The sequence below is a fragment of the Danio aesculapii genome, chromosome 9 (genome assembly GCF_903798145.1).
Source record: "Danio aesculapii chromosome 9, fDanAes4.1, whole genome shotgun sequence".
In the NCBI taxonomy this organism is placed as follows: Eukaryota; Metazoa; Chordata; class Actinopteri; order Cypriniformes; family Danionidae; genus Danio; species Danio aesculapii.
The window spans coordinates 9,012,627-9,035,994 of record NC_079443.1 but is presented as its reverse complement, the minus strand read 5'-3'; the positions used below and the strand labels follow the sequence as shown (position 1 = coordinate 9,035,994).

Here is a 23,368-nt window from a genome sequence, read left to right as displayed (position 1 = left end):
ACCATGTAACGTTAGCTTTTAGCTTAGCTTGCTACATATCCCAGGGGGTAGCTACATTTTAAGTAGAATAGCTTAGCTCACTACATTTTTCAAGTAGCTTGCCCAACACTGTTTTTTAGCTAGTTTAAATTTGTCTAGTGCACACATTTTGTTACAGTCTCATGTCCCTAAATGTGTTCAGGATGTGTTTTTTATTTTTATAAAATTAACCCAGAGAACTCTGAAGTCATTAAAGAGCACAGCACACTGACAACAGGGCTTACTGTAGTTTGGATAAATGTCTTTCCTTGCTGACCCTTAACTATTTTTTGGTCTACTTTGGTTTACTGCACCATTTAGACCTGGACTACTAAATCTGTAAATCTTAAAATCACATTCATTCACATTAAGATGTGTTTTCAAGAAATAAATAGTAGTTCTTTGCAGCTGTCATAGATGGCAAGTCACATATTCTTGGTTTCTTATCAACTTGAGTCCAAATTAATTTACTTTTTGTTTTTTCCAGAGAGAATCTTTGAAGATCATGAGAATCTGGTGGAGAACTTGTTGAACTGGACGAGGGACAGCACCAACAGACTGATGTTCATTGAACGAATTGAGAAATATGCGCTGTTTAAGAACCCTCAGGTAATGAAAGGTCTGTCATAAGGGACCAGGGGTCTCATTTATAAATGTGGCGTATGCACAAAATTGGCGTCGAAATGCGCATACACCACTTGACAGAAAAAATTGACAGAAAAACGTGCGCAGCTATAAGTAAACTCTAAGTAAACATATTTAACTTAAATATTGATTTAATTGACCAATTTAATTTATAATTTCATATAAATTTATTATTTAAAAAAATACAAATTTATTTTGTCATACATTCACTTTTAGTGAGCTTTCTATGCAAAATTTTATGAATTAGACTCTATAAAATAGTGCCATATTTTAAAGTATTCTTTGTGAAAAGATTTTCATTGTGAAAAATACAATACACTACTTCAACTCTTTCTAACTTCAGTGTCACATAATATTATAGTACTCTTTCTAATATGATTATTTGGTAGTCAGGAAACATTTCTTAATATTCTGAATGTTAAATGATTTCTTATGCTTATTTTTTGTAGAAGCCTTTAAACATAATTCAAGATTTTTTTTTAATAGAAAGTTAAAAAAAAAAAAAAAACATCTTTTGTTTTAATTTATTTTAAAGAAAACATTGTAACATTACAAATGCATTTAATTACCATTACTGTCATTCTTAATGCATTTTTGCAGCATAAAAAAACAAACAAACAAAAATCGTACTCTCCAAGCTCTGGAAGGGAAGGGAGTGTAGGTGAATCCATGTTTAGTTTAAAGGATACAAATAAAGCTAGATTTATTAAATAATACTTTAATTTTAAAAATAACAGTCTTTATTTTTGAGTGAAGTCTTTGTTACACCCATGTAGGTGTAATATAATAATGTGGGGGAGAATGTGGAGTGGGTTTCAGAGGAACAGAAATGTACAGGGGGTTAGTTGAGTATTGATGTTGTGTTAGTGCACTGCTCTATGGATCAGCAGTTTTATTGGTGTATGTGCTTGATATAGGTCAATGTCATGTAAATGCTGAGCTCTAATGAATAATTGATCTCAACAGAGGCTGGTTAAAGTGTGTTCACTGCCCAGATTGAGTCTGTTTTACTGGCCTTTAAACAAACCTCCATTCCTAAAAGCGAGCTTTTTTTTTTATTTTGTCGCATTTTTATCAGGGCTGTTAGTCGCATACAATTTTAAGCTAATTAATTAGTAAAGAGTGTATCAGTGTAGCTGTTAATGTAATTGATCACACATTGACTGAGGAATTACTCCACAAAGAAAATGTAAAAGTCATTCATTTGTTAAAAGCAAAAAGCATCAAGTTAACATTTACAAAATGTAACTTTAAAAAGATTCAGAAAGACACACAATGTTTAGTTTACAGTGACTGATTCCTTTTCTTTGGGTTCAGAAATAGCATTTAGATTTTTCTAAAGTTCAGACCATTTGTGGCATCTCCTAGGCAGTCAAGTCACCAATATTTGTCAAAATATTGTTTAATGTTTTGCAAACTAAAGAAAGTTTTGATTTAACTGTCCCTTTCATTTTTTAATTTATTATTCGTATTAAAATAGTGTGTTAAAAAGTGTATAAATGTGTTAAAAAGTGTGTGTTAAATGTATAAAGCCCCGGTCAGGTCACATGATTTTTACTGTCAATTATGAACGTCAATGTCAGATTGCGATTTTTTTAAATTTTTTAAAAATTTATTTATGTATTTATTTTTTATTTATTTATTTGAGTTTTTTCTTGATAAAATCTTGACTTGTTTAGGTAACAAATGTGCCAGACTACACGTTCCTTCACGATCAGTCATCCCATGATGTCTACAACGAATGTTATTTCACAAATCACTCACAAGTGTTTCTAGAACGATATTTATTATCTTAATTTCAATTTTTATCTTATTTCAATCCCAATGAACACTGATTAATGCAGACAACTAATAACTACATTATTTAAGGGCATTCATTATGACATGGAAAGGATCAAACTTATGATTCCTTTTTAATATTAAGATATTTTTTTTTATCTAAATGCATATTTTCCTGCCGTCGGTTTCTTATTAAACACTACCTCACCTGAACTTGCTGTGAGTGAGATGACAAAATGAAAGCAAATAAGCTGCAGCAAGGAAAAATCAGATGCTGAAGACATAAATAATAGCAAATAGAAAAATAGCAAATATATAACTGAGGTTTGTGATACAACAATCACAGTGAAGCATTCGTTAAATCCTTATTTTCCTCAGAGCGAAACAAATCATCCACCCATATAGTTGAGTAGCGGAGGGGCACAAACAAAAATAAAATTCCTATATTTTTCTTGGAAAAAAATATCTTTTTGAAACTAATTTCGTTTGCTATAATTTTTTTTTAATTTTAATGTATCTTTTGTTGGTCAGTTATCGATAAACAAGAATAACGAATAACATCTGAGGTGATGCGCTTCAAAACATGTCTGCTATATGCGCCAAAACACGAATTGCCATGAGATTGTGTTGCTTTGTTAAATAACATAATAATCTAGCCTAAATAAAACTAAAGTGAAATATTCACAGTTTCAGAGAAGCCTATATTAAACTGTTTTCACTATTCATGACAAATATGAAAAAGCATAATGCTTTACAATGTATTCAGCACTGAACATGTTCACAGATTACCTCGGAAGAACAAACTCTGGTGGAAGGATGAGAGAACCCAGAAACTCGTTGTGAGAATGAAGATGTCTGCATATTTGTGCCAGTCTGTCAGATAAAATTGCTTAAAACACCTGAAAATTTTAGAAATGGTAGTTAATTTGCATAATAATCAATGATTAATCTTATTCCCCCATGACCCACCCATAAATAAATATGCAGCTTATTTTTTGATTACCTGACCAGCGCATTAACCGCAGCACCCGCTTAGATAACCGAGAAATTATGTGCTTCTATTGCACAGTGTCACCCACGTGATAGAACTCGTCGTGAAGAACGAGAAAAGAAATTAAACTTGCTAGACTTTCATGTGATGATGTTGTGAGGCGTCGCAGACATGGTACTGGTTGTGGTGAATTATGCCACATGACACAAGAAGAAACGACTGAATTTTGCGTCACGATGCCCATTTGTCGTTTACGAGTCCTCATGACACCCCACGTCAAGGAAATCGTGCCAAAATCATGACAAATTTGTGTGATCTTACCGGGGCTTAACATGCCAGTCATTTATTCATTTGATTTATTCAAACAACTGATTCATTCAGTAATAAAGTGAACATATTCATCAAGCAGTGATTTGTTCTCCTGCATAATGTTCTGCTCCAATCAATTGTATTTTCCCCTTAATTACTAATTCAATGAGTTAACATGTTAAATCTACAGCTTTAATTATTACTTTATTTTTTTAAATAGCTCATTGAAATATCAAAAGATGTGTTTAGTTTAGTGCACTTAGTAGTTACTTAAGTAGAGATCATCATCTTCCTGCATCATCATCTGTTTCCTCAGAACTATTTGCTAGGGCGTAAGGAGACGTGTGAGATGGCGGACAGGAATAAAGAGGCTCTGCTGGAGGTGAGACAGACTGTTTACACATATTCTCTCTTGCGCTTTGAACAGCATGACTTATTTAGATTATGTTGTGCTCACTCGACTCACTGATAAAGGTGTGTGTGTATGTGTGTTTTTGAACAGGAGTGTTTTGGTGGAAGCACTATCAGCGTGCCTGAGATAGAAGGGGTGCTCTGGCTCAAAGACGACGGCAAGAAATCCTGGAAAAAACGCTACTTCTTGTTACGAGCCTCTGGGATTTATTACGTGCCAAAGGGTAAAGCCAAGGTTAGTTATGAGAGCAGTTATTTTCTGCGGTCTTGTGATTTATCTCATATTTTCTGCTTGTATTTCTTTTTGCTCATAAATTTGTTTTGTTTTTTGCTTTACACACTTGCTAAACAGTCCTACATTACATCGGTTTCCATAAGAATTACATTGAACATATTTACATTATTAAATGATGATAATTTATCATTTTAGGCAAACTATCCCTTTAAGTAATTTTTATATATGCACCTTAGTGAAAAGCATTACTGTAACTAACTTGAAATACAATTAAAACCAGAGGATAAGCTTTAAAATTAAGTTGAATAAAAGCATAAAGATCATTTCAGCAAACATGTATGATCTCGGACTGTTTCGAACCTTGCAACACGTCTATCTTTAAAGGTTTATCAGGTATTATTGATATGTTCCTGGAACCCAGCTATTGTGCTCTATAGCAGTTTGTTGTGCTCTGCAGTCATGTCCATTTGTTATTAAGATCTGATCATCCATTTGCAAATAACTCATGCTAATTAGGCATGGGAAGATAACCAGTTTCAAGGTTTACTGTGGTTTAGAAAAGTGGTTTTAAAACTGCAAAAATGTTCTGTTATTTAATTTCTGGGGTATACAGTTAGTTGACAGTAACAGATTCCAAATGCAAATAGCACACTTGAAATGAAGTGTAGAGCTTTTATCTGCTCATTGTAATTGAGATAATGAAGGAATAACACACACCTGGCCATGGAATATCTTAGAAGCCAATTGTCCAATTACTTTTGGACCCTTAACAAGTGGGAGGCACATATGCAAACTGTTGTACTTCCTACAGCGTTCACCTGATTTGTATGTAAATAGTTTTAAATTAAAGCTGACAGTCTGCAGTTAAAGCACATCTTGTTCATTTCATTTCAAATCGATTGTGTTGGTGTACAGAGCCAAAAATGTTAGAATTGTGTGGATGTCCCAATATTTATGGACCTAACTGTATATATTTTTTAATTAATTAATCAATAAATTTTTTTATGTGTTGTCAAATACTATTTAGCCCACGATTCAGCAAACATTTGAATAACAACTCACGTATGCACCATCCAAGCATGCTATGGACATAAACAGTGGAATGGCAATCCAAAGAAAACAAAGATATCCAAAGATGCCTTTTTAAATTGTAAAGAAATCTGTTTTTGAAACTAATGAACATTCAGCAGGAGTCAGTCATTCATTTTTATTATTTAGCTTGACATGTTTACTGATTTAAAATATTTGAAATGTTTCTTAAAATGTTCAATGGGGGAAAAAGTTTAGTTTTTTTTAACCAGGACACTTTAAAAAATTTAAAGTAGTAATCACAATACTGTGAAACTGTGGTATTTTTATTCATGGTTATCATACCATCAGAATCTTTTACCGGCCCATGTCTAGTGGTAATACATGTAGAATCTGCAATTGAAAGTTGGTTTGAAAAATGGTTTATTTAAAGTAAAGCACTAATTGTTTTTTTAATGTGGAATAATCTAAACACAGCAAATTGTGCACCACTAATCAAGGATGATATTAAAAAATTTCTGTTCCATAATCTTAATTCCACTTGCCATCCGTTAGATCTTACAGCATAAAGAGAGATTCTGGGATTATGTGCACATATGACAGACAAGTGGGATTATGTGCACATATGTCTAAGATGTCAGATTATATCAGCATGTGCTCATATTGAGCCCACACCTAAGTGTTCACACATTTATGTGCAGATAGAGCTGTCTTTTAAGAGCTCTGGGTTTTGTTATTTATAAAAAGTCTTTCAAAATCATAAAATATATCTCTTCTATAAAACTTAATTACCAGAGTAATTCGAGGTTTGTGCTGTTTGGCAACCCCTGATAAAGGGAATAAGCTTAAAGAAGTGAGTGAGAATATATTTCTATTCAGTTTGGTATGATAGAAATCTATAGAAATATAAAAATTAGACCCTGAAACTATGAGAAAGCAAAAATTTGAAATGTTTTATCATCAATTTAATTTGAGTTATTTTAATTTTATTTAATTGGCAACCAACTGAAATAAAAAAATAGGTTTTTACTAAATTTTTTTACAGTATTTTTATTGATTAAATAAAATTTTAATTCTATAGTTTTAGTATTTTGTTAAAGAGCCCCTATTTTGAATTATAAAGGTTCATATTTTGATTTTGGTGGTCTCCAACAACAGGCTGATATGCATGCAAGGTCAAAAAACACTTTGATTGTCCTAAAATATACATTTATTTTTTACATAATTATCCCAACGACTCCCATATGATTCGTTCAGCGATTAATTTGTTCCCAAACCCCTCCTTAGTGCAAAACTAATCTGCGCTGATTGGACCCAGTCTGTTGTGATTGGTCAACTGCGTTCAGCGCGAGACAGAGAGAAACGCCCACCACGTCTATGAAGTAGCAGAGAGTATGTGAGAGCCCAATGCAGGAATGCAGTAAAGCAATGCAGTTAAACACCAGCATATTACTCTACTCTTAAAAATAAACCCAAAGTAATAACAATGACACACAGTCAGTATTGATCTACACAGGGGAAAAAGTGGAACTATTTTAAAAATTGGCCGCACGTGTAAGGAACAGCTGATTGTGACCACAGCAAAGGCAAACGGCATAGGATCGCGAGTTCAGAAACGCATTTAAATCGGTAAAGGAAGAAGCACACGTTGCATTTTCAACGTGGTTTTGGACACAATGTGAATAGCCCATAAAGGTTTAACATGGGAGATACAGTACAAGCACTGTTCCATAATTGATGACTGATTACAAGCCGCATGGAGCAATTAGAAGTTATAACACAATTAAATCCACATTTTGCAAACTATACAAAACGAGGCAGCAATTTCACTCACACTTACATGTTATGATGCAGAGGAAGAAGAAACTGATCCATTTGAATTGTATCAGTTACAGACAAAGTCCCTGTCAAAGTCTGACAAAGTCCCATACATGATAGTCTCTGCTGCTCCTTCCTCTAATAGCAAACGGCTGACGAATCCCGCGTTACAGCGTAGGTTATTGTATCAAAAATCTGAAAAATGACAGGAACAAACACAGCACACGGTTGGCTACACTCTGGTGTTGTTGTGAAAACAAACTTTAACCCTTTATTCCCCACAGCCGAATCTCCATCTGTCAGCGATCGTCATATTCGTGTCACATTCAGTCCCGTGATCCCCCGCACTTTCCTAGTGTCTGAAGGGAAAACACGTTCACTTTTAACCGGATCTGGAACTACATATTTGGTGATGTACTGTGTCGACATCGATGTGTTCAAGCAAAAGATTCGAGCCCAGCACGATTGACTACTTTGTTAAAGAATCACTAGTTTTAATCACGATGCACTTTCAGATTTAAACCTCAGCTGGATGTTTTCCATTCACTTAGTGCTGTTACACACAAATGAAGTTCATTTTCAAAAACCCATAATAGGGGTTTAACTTTAATAACCGTACAGCTAGATGAAATAACTTTAAATACTAAAATAAAAGTTCACAATAAAAATAAATTAAACCTATAAATGAAAATGCAAAGCACAAAGGGTTTCTAAAAGTGTATCAAGTTACAATATAGAATAAAAAACTAATTCAATATATGTAAATACATAAATAAATGCTGTATTAGTACATAAATAATAGTTATAATTTGTGTTCTTCTGTACGGTATAAGCATATATCCACATAAAGTGCATAGTGACTTGAAACAAGGCACAGTAACCAAACATGCTTGCCATCATGGATTATGATGCACTATATTGGAACATACACGTGAATGAGATTTAAAAGCGAAAACATTAACACACTCACTGTCAGTCTCATACAGCATCATAAGTCCTGTGCTTTTCAAAAGATAAACATGTCTGTTGACTTAACACATTGATGTTCAGAGATGAGTTAATGAGGTCAGGTTGAGAGGGATGTGGGCCAGTGACTGCTCATCATTACCCACAGACTGATAAAGAGCAGCTGCTGTACATCCGCAGGTCATCATTCTGGCTTTACAGCTGCTGTCCATCTGTATTACCAATAACTGCATCCGGTTTCATATTTAACACTGACGATTAACATTAATATAATTAATGAGTTAAAAGGGCCACATAATCCTATTAACACTGCATCAAATAGGATACATATAAAGCAAACAACAACAAAGAACATATATGAAGTCTGTTTAAAAATGATTTGGGTTTTTTTTTCATTTCCATGCACTTCAGTGTAATTTTCTGCAAATGTTGTGCTCCCTCTAGTGGATTAAAGGTTAACATGTAGGTCTATTCAGGTCATTTTAGTTCATTTATTTTTTATTTTTTGTAAAGTTGCACATAAGGGACAAATATTTTAACCCTTATGTACTGTTTTGGATCCAATCTCTCATCAGTTCAGCTAACAGAATTTTTGGTGACATATTTTATTTTGACACATATTTTGAGAAAATGCTTTGAATTTTTTTTTCATATTTTTTTTTCATATAACGATTCATATTTACAACCATTTTGTTATGCTAGGGATGAAAGCATTCACTAAATTAAACTGCTTCAAATTTCTTTTGCATAAATCTGTTAATCAACCTCAGTCCTGATCAAAACTGATAAATTGCTTGGAAAATTACAGGATTTTAACTCTTTAATTGCCAAATTCACGAATGATGTGCCTGATTTGGTGGGGAAAAAAACACAATGACGTATCTTCAATATAAAAGGTAACTGCGGACTGGATTTTTTTACCTTTTATCAAAGTCTTGGACATGTGAAACATCATTGACTTTGATGCATTGTTTTTGATTCATTTTCATTTTTTTTTTTTTTGCCTAATTTACTGTTGGGGCTGTTTTTGCCCCCATTGACTTTCATTATAACCACATTTTATTTATTTCAAAACCGTGAGACCATATAATCATGATCATTTTTGACTGTTGGTGGTTTTCCCTGTTGGTAAGAAGTCAAATTTGTCATTTTTTTACTGCTGATCATCAGTTGGCACCATTAACCTTTTAGATAGGCCTGTGCAAAAAAAAAAAAAAGCTTAGTTTCTAGATTTTATATGGAGTATAACAGCAAACTAAAGTGTGTCTATGTGTGTCTGTGAGTGTGTGAGAGTAACCCTTAGGCACTTACCTTGATGTGTCTGAGAAAATCTAATTTTGCATCTCAGCTCTCAGAACTACATGGAGGTAATAAAAACAAAGACTGTATTTATGCACCATCAAATGTGGTTATTATACAAGTCAGTTGGGCAAAACAGCCACCAACAGTAGATTTGGGAGAAAAATGAAAATCTAGCAATGCATAAAAGCCAATGTTGTTACTAATCATTCACAGGTCTAAGACTGTGATAAAAGGAAAAAAAATGCCTTGCCTTGACTTGCCTTAAAAAAATCCAGTCCACAATTACTTTTTATATTGAAGATACGTCATTTTGTCAGTTTTTTTTTTTTCACCAAATCAGTGACATTATTTATGAATTTGGCAATTAAAGAGTTAAAATCCTGTAATTTTCTAAACAATTTAGTAGTTTTGATCAGGACTGAGGTTGATTAACAGATTTATGCAAATACAATTTGAAAAATAATATTTATCTGATGTATTTTTACAGCAGTTTAAATTAGTGAATGTTTTCATTCCTAACATAACAAAAGGATAGTAAGTTTGAAGGGTTAAAATAAAATAAAAAATTGTATTTCTTAACCAGCGTCAGTAGTGATGAGAACTACCAAATTTAAGTACTAGTAATTAAGTAACTCTTTAAATTAGTTCAACATAATGCCACTATTGTTTCTGTAATGAAAAAATTAACAATATTAAAATGTATTATTTTTCCATTTGTAAAGGCTATGCTGATTTTATTATTATTATTATATTATTATTATTGTTATTATTATTATTATTATTATTATTATTATACAGTACTGAATAGAATGATTCGATTTTTAGTACATTAATATAGGTGATCAGCAGGGCCAGACGGAATCTGCCGATGTTTTTTCTATTTCTGTGGTGAATCCAATTAGATTCACTTTATTTGGTAAACAAAGCAGGTCTGTCATATAATATCTCTACTAAAAGACAGAAAATATTACTGCACAAACTGCAATTTACATAAATCAGATGAACATTTCATATTAGTCATAATATATATACTGTAATTAATAATATAAACTCAATAAATATAGATTTACACACATTTACTCAAGTAAATAAACAGAAATAATGATGGGCTAAAAATCTGTGGAAATCTGCGGAAAATCTGCGGAATTCTGCATGCGCAGATTCCATGTGGGCCTAGTGATTAGGGAAAAAAAACATTTATTTTGAAACTTATTGTTATTTGTTCAGTGACACATAAAAAATAAATAAATAAATAAGCTCACCCACATACAAATACAAATTTCTCAGTATATACACACAAGCCAAACTCTGATATCCATAGCAATACTTATTCATAATTAGGTAAGACTTTACAAAAAGGTTGTATAAGTTAATGTTTTATGTTAGTTAAAGAAAACACAGTTGCTCATTGTTAGTTTGTCAGCTCATTGTGCATTAACTAATGTTAACACGCATGAATTATAATAATGCATTAGTAAATGTTGAACTATGCTTAATTAATGCTGTATAAGTATTGTTTAAGTTCATCTAAGAAACACATTAACATTAACTAACTAACCTTATTGTAAAGTGTGAACCGTAATTATAATGATCATTAATTTGGCTTTCAGTGCTCAAAACTATTGCTTTTGTGCTTAAGTACTAAAAGTACCTTCATTTAAAAAAGGAAATGGAGTGAAATATTGCAATTTCAATAAAACGTACCTTTTTGGCAACATTTCTGCTGTTTGGAATAACGCAGCCTAACTAAAACAATAATTATCCATAAGGATTCACAGTGGATAGCATTTATGATAGCACATTATAACAAACAAATGTGTTATATTATTAAATATTTAATTCAATTCATCTTTATTTCTATAGTGCTTTTACAATGTAGATAGTGGAAAAGCAGCTTAACATAGAAGTTCTAGTAAACTGAAACTGTCAGTTCAGATTTCAGAGTTGAAGTTCAGTTTAGTTCAGTTCTGTGTGGTTTAAATTGCACTGCTGGAAGTCCAATAAAACAAAACAAGCATGTGAAGACAATCCATTTATTTATTATTTTGCTGAAGATTATTCACCTTAAGTGTCTGCATTCACTACAAAAAAAGATGTCTGAAAATGAAGTCATATGCTTGCTTTCTGGTGTCGTCTGTAGGCCTCCAGGGACCTGGTTTGCTTCCTGCAGCTGGATCATGTTAATGTGTACTTGGGTCAGGACTACCGCAGCAAATACAAAGCCCCCACTGACTACTGCATGGTCTTGAAGGTGAGAGACAAACTAAATTCTTTTCTTTAGGCTTTATTTTTTTTCAGGCTTCCCACAATTCATAGAATTTCTGGAATATCATGGTATTTTAAAAGGTCTATGACAGACATTACATGTCATGGAACATGAGAGATTTTTATTTATCGTTTAAAATGTGACTTTCTGTTTATCAAAATGTTAAAAAAATCAGTTTTAAGTTTGATGTGTCACAGGTTTTGTCTATTGTTAGGTTAGGCTAGTTTTCAGTGTCATTTTCTTTCCTTCCCATGTCTTCTTTCCCAATGGCAGACACTTAAGTCAAATGTAGTCACCAAGCTCTCATGGCCTGAGAGCTTACGGAGTTTTACTGGTACTACAGGTCATTTAAACAGAAAGTGGTACATAAAGTAGCTAAAATGTTAGCTAGCTAGTTATAATTAAACATTTTACAGAATAGCCTTTAACTGACCGAATTTTAAATGTAGTTAATTAGGTTGTGAGCTGAACTTTTTTTTTAACCTCTACAACTGGTGATTAGTCAAGTATTTAATCTCTTATATTTGTGTAAATTATCATTATTTTTGTTGTATTAATGTTATAAGCTCACTGAAAAGATTGACCAGGCCCTTGAATTAAAATAAACCGTTCATTCTACTTTACAATCTAAATGTTGTAGGCCCAGTGCTCATTATAGGTCATAGAAATTCACCTTTTTAGTTAGTGAAAATTAGTGATTTTGACATTTGGCTTGGAGTGGGAACCCTGTTTTTTTTTCATTTCGTGTCTCTCTCTGACAGGGTTCAACAATATGTGAAAAATCGTTGTTACATTTGATTTGTTTCACAATTTTGAGAAACAAATTAGCACATTGTCATTTAATTATAATCCATGCTTTTATAACATCATGCCAAGATTACTTTAACTGCATTAAGTGTGGGCTACCTCCAAAAAAAACAACATTTTGCCTGCAAATTGTCCAAAATTTTGCAGTGTAATAAAAAAAGAGGTTTCCCTTATTTCAGCATAATAATATTGGCTTCCTGTAAAGTTCAGAATCGATTTCAAAATATCTGTAATCATGTACCATGCTTTATCTGGACCAAAATAGTGACTTTCTGATTCCCTTTACATCACAAAGATCAGTAAGTCTAGTAATCAACTGTAAAACGGTGTGATCGAGCTTCTTTAACCCCAGATTCCAAATTTTAGCAAAGATTTGCTCCTTCACTGGTGGATTTAAAAAAAATTTTTTGTTCTCTCTGACTTTTGATTAAGGTCAGTTTAATTTTTCTACATTTCTTTATCTTTCTCATTTCTTTTTTTATATGATGCATGCTTTTTTATTGATTTTATGTATTATGTTTTCTTGTAAAGAACTTTGACGGAACTGTTGATTTAAATGTGCTAAAGAAATAAATTCTGGCTTGACTATTTAACTACAATTCTTTTAAAAGCATCCTTATTCATTCCTCATCACTTGCCATTCATATTTCTATTATTATTGAAAAATCTCTGGCATTCTGTTTTAAACCTGCTCTTGAATGTGCTCTTAAAACCCATTTACTAAAACGACAAAATAGTCATTCCAATGTAGTATAAGCAGTAAGTCAAGCTTTTTCTTGTGCATATCTCTTATGTTTATCATAAGCTACTTGAATAGCTTAATACTGTAGATTTCTATGAGTGAGTCTGTATGGTTAAAGCAGATAGAAAACAAGCGGCTCTTGCCAGAGGACATTTAAAGCTCTGGGATTTGTGAATGTCAGATTTTGGTCTGCGTTGAAGTGTATCATCAGTTTGTACAGACACCCTTAGAAAAAAATCAAAGCCACAAATGTGAGGCAAACCTAAATTGTTTGGGGTCTGTATTTGGCTTTTAAAATAACATTTGCTTCTCTGACCATAGTTTTGTGTAGCCAGAGTGTAATGGTTGACCAGTGTTCTTTATTCTTGTCAAAAGCGGACTACTTTGTCAGAAAAAAATAAAACAAGAAGACAAGTTCCAATGATTGTCTTGTTTTGAGGAAATAATACAAGACACAATTATGTGAGTTTCTCCTTAAAACAAGCAAAATAATCTGCCAGTGGTGTAAGCAAAAAAATAAAGTTTATTTTGTTTATTTTTAATCATTTTGACTATTAATGAAGAGTTCAGATGCAAAAACCTCTAAATGCCGTCTGAAATTGCATTTTCTACAAGCTTCTGTGTGCATGTTCAGTAAATCAACTTTTATGGCAAAAAAGGTTCTTTGCATTGCCTTTAAAGTGAAATAACTCTCACCAACTCCTCATTTTAGAAGAAAATTTCAGATGGCACTTAGAGGTTTTTGAAATTAGAACTTTTCAAATATATAATATACATTTTTTTACATATTTTTTGATATTTGGACTAGAAACTATACTTTTTACACTCCATTTGGAGATAAGTTTAACTGAAAAGGTTTATACATTAAATAGCAGCCGTGATATGGCATCTGTCTATAAATACCTATTGTTTATACCACAACAATGTTGGCACAAGATCACTAAGTAGCGTATGATAAAGAGAATGCAAAAAAAATGATGCCAGTTTGGTAAAGTGTGTATTGCATCAGCCTGATATTTTGTAAACACAACCTAGTTAACAAGTGCCCTGATGTGCCTTGACTATCAAAAATTGCATAAAGGTAAATTGGTTAGCTTGACATACACTTAACATTGACTTTTTAGCTAGTGCTTACCAATTTTGTATGTAAAATGCATTTAATGAATGGACTTTGTGTGAGACAAACCTTAAATAAAAGCACATAATAAATGTGATGGATCACATGCTAAAATCATATGAGGAACGACTTTATGGATCATGTCAAAATTAAAGGCTCAGTTAAATTCTAGACAGGAAAAAAGAACATGATTCAGTTCTATTCATTTGAAGATACACAAATGAATCTATATCAAATAAAAAAGAAATCTTTGCAACCTTATCTAAAATAAAATTACTGTACAGTTTATTATCACATCCTATTGTATTGTTAAGTTATTATATTGTTGTTGTTGTTTTATCCAATTGTATTTCGTATTTTGACACTCCTGTTTAAACTTCACAGTAATTTTACTTTTTAGATAAGATTAAAAAGATATTGTTCATTTGATACCAAGCCTTTAATTGTCATTTATAAGGGATTTATAAAGCATAACTAGTCCTCACTTTTGATTTTTTTAGATTTCAAAAAATTATGTGTTCCATTTCAAATTTTATTTAATCTTTTCTGTAAATAAGCTGAGATTACGCAAATTAAATTTAAATATAGTGAAATACGTCCAATAACCCTAATAAAATATAACTGTCACTTCATGCATCACTACAGCTAACATCTCTGATTTCCCCACACAGCATCCTCAGATTCAGAAGAAATCACAATACATCAAGTACCTGTGCTGTGATGATGTCAGAATGCTGCATCAGTGGGTCAACGGAATACGCATTGCCAAGGTATCGGCTTATGACGTGACAATCCTCTTTAAATAATGTGCATTGCTAGTTTCGGTGGCTAAATATGTGCTAAATGTGTTCAATGCAGTATGGGAAGCAGTTGTATGTGAACTACCAGGAAGCTATGAGACGCACAGAGGCTGCACATGATTGGTCTTCTCTGTCCAGCTCCAGTATTAAATCTTGTTCCAGTTCCTCAAGTCTACCAGGTCAGTTCAGCAAAGCAGTAGCAAAAATACAGGTCTACATTCAGATGTATGTATTGTTGTCTATGAGACAGGATAGGGGCTTTCACACCAGGTAGTTATAGGAACTAGCTGTCTAGTTTTCCAAGAACTACATTTTCCCCTTGGGTCATTGTTGGAATGATGTAGATGTAAAAGTTATGAGATTCAAAGAGCAAAAAGGAAGACTAAGAGACTAAATCACTTACAACAACGTATTCTCATGGCTGAAAATGAACACAATGCTGGAGCCAAAAGAGGTCAAATGTGTTGGTGTTTCAAATGATGTGTTCACCCAGATAATATACACTTTCACCATTGGAAGTTTCTATTATGCCAGGTTAGATCCTACTCTGAAATTAAGGGTCCCATGAAATAAAAATAAAGTTTAGATGTTAGTATCAGTATTGATCGTTTTTTTTAAGCTATCTATAAGCTTGTGTGCTGCAAAACTGTGACAATTCACATTTAGAAGATATAAAACTGATTTAAACACGTAAATCTTGTTGTAGTAGCACTTCCGCCTAAATGGATCAATGGTTTTATTTACGTCACCTCATACTTGAGTTTCTTATCAAATCTTGACCAATCAAATGCTCTCTAGTGTCTGACATGCCCCGCCCTCTTCAAGACACTTCTAATTTGCTTTTCATTTGATGCACTCGAGCTCAACCACTCTCACTAAGTCAAACAAAACGCTATTGGCTGTTTTTTTAAGGGGAGGAGCTACATGTCCCACCCTCTCTTCATGTTTAGGTTGAGATTGTCAAACATCGAATAACAATCTGAATTTGAAAGCACTTCACAGTACCTTTAAAGCTAATTTAGTCATTACTATAACTTGTTGTCTGAATATGCCAAAAAGCAGGTACTTCCGCCAATAGTTCTAGGAACTACAGAAATGTTCCTCAGGAGTAAAAGTCTGTGTTCATCTCTTTGACTTATTGTGTTTCTTCCATTGATACAGAATCTCAGTCTAACCACTCTAGCCAGTCAGACAGTGGTGTGTCGGAGACCACATCCTCTGGTCATGTGCGCTCTCAGAGTGTGGTCAGCTCTATCTTCTCCGAGGCCTGGAAGAGAGGCAATCAAGCAGATGAACCCAAGGTGACCATTGTAGAAACTTACTTATCACTTGACTTGTTTATTCATCATGGTGTCACTGCCATATCTGTATCTTAATTCATTTTGAATGATCTTTTGTTTAAAATAATATTACATTGAACAATTATTTATCTATATGTATAGTGTTTTCTATCTATGGACCAATCAGCATTTAGGAGTGTTGGGTTTGTATTAGTTGTAATCATTAATTGGTTTGATCATGTGTCCATCTAAACTCTAGTTACATTTTAACACCAGTTTACTTAAAAAGCTTTGCCTGTGGATTTTGCTAAAGAAGTCAGCTACTTCCAGATGTTAAAGTTATTGACTCCAATGATGAGGGCAGTCTGAGTCACAATAAAGACCCTCTGCATGATAGTGGGACATCAAACTCATGTCGCATTGTCCTGTATTTTATTACTTGTTAATTGCTCCCCCTCTCTGTTTGTCTATCCAGGATGAGAATGTCAAGTCTGGAAAGCTTTAAAATGGTGGGGCTTGAGGTTAGGAGTGTGGACACCTCACACTCTAGCCCTTTATGTTTAATATAATCCTCACGTTTACCTTTAAAGCTACTAACCACTGATATAATGTGTGTGGTGGGCAGTTGTTGTTTTTTTCTGTGAATGCTGGGCAATTGGGGATTGAATGGTGTGAGACACCTGTGGTAAAAGTTTGTGTTAACACCTAACAGACAGTGCACTGGTGTTATATTTTGAATAAGCTGTTGCATAATGGTTGGAGTGTTTTGGTTTGATGTTTGTTGTCAGTTGGAGATATTAGAGAAGGTAAGCATGAAAGACGTCAGGATAACTCCTGTTCTGTGTTGCACACACACTGAATTGCTGTTGTTGTGATTTCTGATGTTTAGATCGAGGTCTAAATTTCATTGAATACATGTTGTGAGGCTAAAAGTGTTTAGAAGAGCATCTTAATTATTATTATCGGTTCTTGGTTCCCCCGTAGACTCATTTTACAAGTCCCCTAGAGTTAAACAGGGTTAGTCCATGTTAACCTAGAGATTTACAATTTTAAATCCATTCAGCTGATCTCCGGTCTGGTAGGAGCACCTTTCATTTAATCAGATTAGACCATTCGCAGCTCACTCAAAAAATATATATACAGTTAAAGTCAGAATTATTAGCCCCAATGTTTTTTCCCCAATTTCTGTTTCACGGAGAGAAGATTTTTTGGTAACACTTTATAATAACTAAACACTATGAATCATCGTTTAAGCATTAGCAAATAGTGAATTTATTATATGTTAAGCATTAGCTCTACATTAATAAAAGTTAGTAAGCAGTTTATAACAGCAGTTACAAATGCTGTTTTCTTGACGTACTGTATAAGTACATTTAGAATGTGCTGAATAATTGCACTTTTATACTTCGTTAATGATTTTTCATTACTAAATTAAATATTGCATTATTAACAAACCAGTTATTTAAGAATAGTTGGAGGTCTTTAAGATCATTCAGAATAAGTTAGTAAACAATTAATAAACTATTCAAATCAACATTTATAATTCTTATTATTCAGGTGTATACTAATAGTTCATTTGTATGTTAATAAATGCTTTATTAACTCAACTCCATCCAGGTTTGTGACATAATCTAAAGCGAGGACTATTTATGCTGTATAAATCCCTTACAAATGACAAATAAAGGATCAGTTATTTATAAACAGGAAAAAGAACATAAATGACATTATTCAGTTCTATTCGTTTGAAGATACACAAATGAATCTGTATCAAATAAAAAGAAATCTTTGCAACCTTATCTAAAATAAAATTACTGTACAGTTTAAACATCACATTTTATTATATTGTTAAGTTATTATATTGTTGTTGTTGTTTTATCCAATTTTAGGTCATATTTTGACACTCTTGTTATTCAGCAATGTTTAAACTTCACAGTGATTTTACTTTTTAGATAAGATTAAAAGATTATTGTTCATTTGATACTAAGCCTTTAATTGTCATTTATAATGGATTTATAAAGCACAAATAGTCCTCACTTTTGAGTAAGTCACAAAACTAAATGAAGTTGAGTTAATAAAGCATTTATTAACATACAAATTAACTATTAGTATATGCCTGAATAATACAATAAATAAACGTTAATTTTAATAGTTTAAATACAAATGGTTTGTAAATAATGCAATGCTTAATTTAGTAATGAAAAATCAACCAGTCACAAATTATGAAAGTACAATTATTAAGCACATTATAAATGTGTTTATAAATCAAGAATACAGCATTTGTAGCTGCAGTTATAAACTGCTTACTAATGTTTATTAATGTAGAGTTAATGCTTAACAAATAATGAATTCACTAATGCTTAATAAATGATTTATAGTGTGTAGTTATTATAAAGTGTTACTGATTTTTTTCAACACATTTCTATATATGATAGTTTCAAAAACTCATACTTAATAACTGATTTATTTTATCTTTTCCATGATGAGAGTAAAACTTATTTTAGGCAAGGCAAGACACTTCTATACAGCTTTAAGTGACATTTAAAGGCTTAACTTATAGGCAGGTTAAGGGAATTAGGCAAGTTATTGTATAACAATGGTTTGTTCTGTAGACTATCGAGAAAAAAAATAGCTTAAAGGGGCTAATAATTTTGACCTTAAAATGTTTTTTTTTTATTTTGTTAAAAACTGCTTTTATTTAAGCCAAAATAAAACAAATAAGACTTTCTTCAGAAGAAAAAAATATTATCAGACATTCTGTGAAAATTTCCTTGCTCTGTTAAATATAATTTGGAAAATATTTAAAAAAGAAAAAATTCAAAGGGGGGCTAATAATTCTGACCTCAACTGTGTATGATTTCCTTATTTAAAGCTTGACTCTTTTGTGGTTACATTGCATGATATCACACATTTGCTGTAATCATGATATGGTAGCAAAGTTCCTTGATCATTATGCGAGTATGAATTAGAGAATAGTTCATAGCCATATCAACCTAGAAATTTGCAACTTGTCGTTTTCCATTGGTCTTAGCACACAATGTAACTACAGAAGGCTCAAGCTTTATATAAGAAAAAATGATGAGATGCTAATGGTCTAATATGATTCAATGATCTAAGCTAGAAGTGCCCCACCAGACCCAGAAATCAGCTGAATGAATGCAAAAACAGTAAAACTGTGTACCTCTAGAGGAAATTGAGCCTATTTCCAAAAAAGTGGAGTGCTCCTTTAAAAATATCTAACATTTAATTTCCCAGTTTGTATTAATTCCATTCCCATTTTTTGTGCACCACTAAAACACATCCTTTTAAAAAAAAAAGCTGTCAAATGCATCATTCAAGCTCCTGTTCTAATATAACACACTTTGTTTTATCCACAGATGAGAATTGATGGCCCACCAGCACAGCCTGCAAGAGCCTCTTACCCTCTGCAACTCCCCCCACTGCCCCAGTCTTTGCAGTCTCGGAGCAGCTACAGCGGAGTGTCCCCAGCATCACCTTCTTCACCCCCATCTCCACCACCACCGCCTCCACCACCTCTCCACTTCCCAACCCCACACACCACTCAACCCCAGTTGTGTTCACTAAATACAGCACCCTTGCAAGGCTGCAAAACATCTCCCAGGCTCCGAATCATTACAAACAAACACCGTTATTAGCAGCACAGCAACAAACCACGCCCCCTGTGCCACCCCCACAGTCTCTCAAACCTCTTATGAATAACACAGCAGAAGTTGACAGCAGTCCTCCTCCAGCCCCCCCACCACCTCCTCCAGAAATGCCAGTGCCAGGATCAGCCATGGCAGTGTTAAAGCATGCCCCCGTCAGCCCCCAGTACACTCCCCCTCCACCTCCAGAGGAAGACCCATCTTATCTACAAAGTAATGGATATTTGCCTCCACCCCGCCACCCCAGAACAGTTAAAATACCCACCTCCCCTCAGTACCAATGGGCTCCAACAATTCTTAGCTCAGAAGTTCCCCAATATGACCTACGACTTCTCACCTGTGCAGCAAGATGAAGAACCTCCCCGCCTCCTCCAGTGTGTTTCTCTCCACCACCTCAGATGTCAGGCCCACCTGCTCCACCTAAAACATTTACTGGTGGGTTTCCACCCCAAACAGCTCCAAAGCCAGGCCATGGTATTTCCCCCATTTCCCCTGTGCCACCTTCTCTTTCTCCAACCCCTTCTTTGATGAAGAAACAGCAGAGCCTCTCCAGTGGGCACAGTCCCAATCAACCGCCCCCCCCCTTCCCAAACAATATAGCCTTTCTTCCAAAGCTTCATCTGTATCTGCTCCCATCTCTCCAACCCAGTCACTTGTAAAACAGATTGTAAACCATTCCCCGCCCCGATACCCTTGATGGATCCAAAGGTCCCATATCTCCCCCTGTGGTAAAAAACAAGCCAAAATGGCAACCAGGAGGGCAGGCACAACCACAGTCTCCTGAATTTCCTCCACCTCCTCCAGAGAGTACCCTTGAATTTCCTCCTCCACCTGCTCCAAGTCCTCCTCCTGCTTCACGTCCTCCTCTGGTAAATCTGGATCACCAATCAAAAAGTCCCCATCAACATCGTCAAATTCTTCTACTGGTTCAGGAGGAAAGAAGCCCCCTCCAACGCCACAGCGCAATTCTAGCATGAAGGCCACTTCTTCTGTTGAGTACCAAGAGTCCAAGAAAGTGGAGGATCTGGTCAGCATGTTTGGCCAAACAAGTCAAGCCCCACCCAGCTCCTTCTCAACTCCATCCTCTACAACGGATCACCTTCCAAGGACTCTTCTCGGGCACTAACAAACCAGGCAAGATCAACTTGGCTAATCTGCCTCTGGCTCTACAGGGGAGGCAAAGTCAGTGTCGCCAATCGAGCGCAGACTTTCCATCTCCTCCTATGGATTGTGACTTTCCCCCTCCACCGCCAGACTCTGAACTCCTGCCTCCACCCCCTCTCCCATCGGAACTGCACATTGGGGCTCCCAAAGTAGCTGTGGTGAATCCACAACCCCAACACTCCTCCAGCTCCACATCCTCATGGAAGCAGAGCTCCTTGAAGAAAATGCCCCCTCCTACTATGCACCGCCGCAGCAGTGGCCCACCTGAGCAGCTAGCTCTTTCTCCACCTCCTCAACAGATGCCTCTGTCCTCTTTTAACTCTCAGATCCCACCCACGTCTCCCAAGGCAAATCTTTCCATGCAGCCCAACTTCCTGGAAGACCTCAACAGAACTCTCAAAAGAAAGTCCATGACTCGTCATGGTTCCCTCACCTCCTCTCGAATCTCAGCCAAGCTGGAGCCTGTAGCCACAATGGACGATATGGCCCTTCCACCCCCTCCTCCAGAGCTGCTGCTGGGCCAGCAGAAAAAGGGTGGATACATGAGCGCCAACATCTCAGGCTATGCAACATTACGGCGGGGTCCCCCTCCTGCTCCACCCAAACGGGACCAAAACACTAAACTGACAAGCGAGTGGTAGTTGGACATGTGCCGAGTATGAATATGTGACTCTCCTTTTCCACTCTGTCTTCAGTGACTGAAAAATCTGCATTAAAATAATACTCATTTTAACTCCAGATTATAACCACGATATGAAAAAGCCAAACCATCTATAACATAAGCTTCTCTGCGTGTTTGTGCCGCTTTGCTATTAAGTGTAGCAGATCTAAAAAAAAAAAAAAAATACTGAGAAAAAGAGACTGACGTCGTTATTATAGGTACTGCATGGACACTGCTGTGAGGAAGGGGATAATGTATATGTATTATAAAATATATATGTGGAACTCTGGGGCGGGAGGGAACTTGTACTTTTTTATATGAAATTATTTAATACCTGAAATATATTCTTATTTTAAAGTTTAGTTTTGAAAACCCTTGACTGTAAACGTTAAACGTTGATAGAAAATCAGGGTTGCTGAACCGATGCTTGTGTGTGTGTGTGTGCGCGCATTTTATCTGAGTGATTTGGTTGATCCACTCTCAGACAAATGGCGAGGGGCAGGCAATTACGCCACCCTTGCTCATAGTGCAGATCCCAATGTGGGAGTTGCACTTGTGTAGCATACATTCTAAATGAAGTATTCTACCAAATTTTCCAGATTTAATTTAAATGATTTAGAACCTTTCACTGAAATGTGGAGAAAGAAAAACCGCTACCATTGTTATTGATGAATCTGTTATGTTGTGTCATTGTGGACCCTTACTTTTTCATGAAGATGTCCAAATGTTAGCCAGTGAAAATGAGCCTGTTACCACATGAGTGTGTAGCTGGCCTGTGTCTGGGATGAGATGTGCTGTCTGTTTATGTTTGTTACATTGCTATCTATCTGTACATACAGCTGCAGTTCCTGACTTTATCAATGTGCGTTAGCTCTGCATGGGTGAAACACACAATAGGAAGTGATGTCGTTCTCCTTATTTTGACCTGTCTTTATTCAGTGCTGTATTAAAGTGTCACATATCTGGAACATCTATCTTTCATGTTTCGGCAATGCCAAAATGTATTGACATTAGCATGCATGCTTCCACAGTATGGTTGCCTAAGATTGCACACTTTGTAGGGTTTAGGATCATAGCCACAAAATAAAAGGTGTCATGTCAAGTTTACTTGACGTACAATGCAAAAAATTCACTGTGTGCCTACTGTCATTGTCGTCCATCTAGCAAACTTGAATACGTCTGCTGAGAAAATGTGTACTTTATGGATTTGCATTTCCAAAGGCTAATTAAAATGTAGGAACAGACGGAAGAGTACAGAGCTAATGCTGCTTCTTAAAGTCAGGAACCTTTAGTTAAATAAGTGGGGAAGTAAATGTCTGTTACATATAAACTGAACAATATAGTTGTGTAAATCACAGAATGTTGT

The 23,368-nt window shown here is 34.7% G+C and overlaps 1 protein-coding gene across 1 annotated transcript in view; it reads left to right on the top strand.

Moving 5' to 3' along the window:
• Positions 1-23,362, top strand: part of raph1a (Ras association (RalGDS/AF-6) and pleckstrin homology domains 1a) — a 150,672-nt gene extending 127,310 nt beyond the window's left edge. The window contains 16 exon segments of the mRNA XM_056464734.1: positions 506-627; positions 4,059-4,124; positions 4,245-4,388; positions 11,644-11,754; positions 15,107-15,205; positions 15,294-15,414; positions 16,397-16,536; positions 19,890-20,046; positions 20,049-20,416; positions 20,418-20,537; positions 20,540-20,756; positions 20,759-20,871; positions 20,873-21,043; positions 21,046-21,267; positions 21,270-21,291; positions 21,294-23,362. Of these exon segments, the coding sequence (XP_056320709.1) occupies positions 506-627; positions 4,059-4,124; positions 4,245-4,388; positions 11,644-11,754; positions 15,107-15,205; positions 15,294-15,414; positions 16,397-16,536; positions 19,890-20,046; positions 20,049-20,416; positions 20,418-20,537; positions 20,540-20,756; positions 20,759-20,871; positions 20,873-21,043; positions 21,046-21,267; positions 21,270-21,291; positions 21,294-21,982 (2,882 nt within the window). The 3' untranslated portion in view covers positions 21,983-23,362.
• The last annotated feature ends 6 nt before the right edge of the window (positions 23,363-23,368 follow it).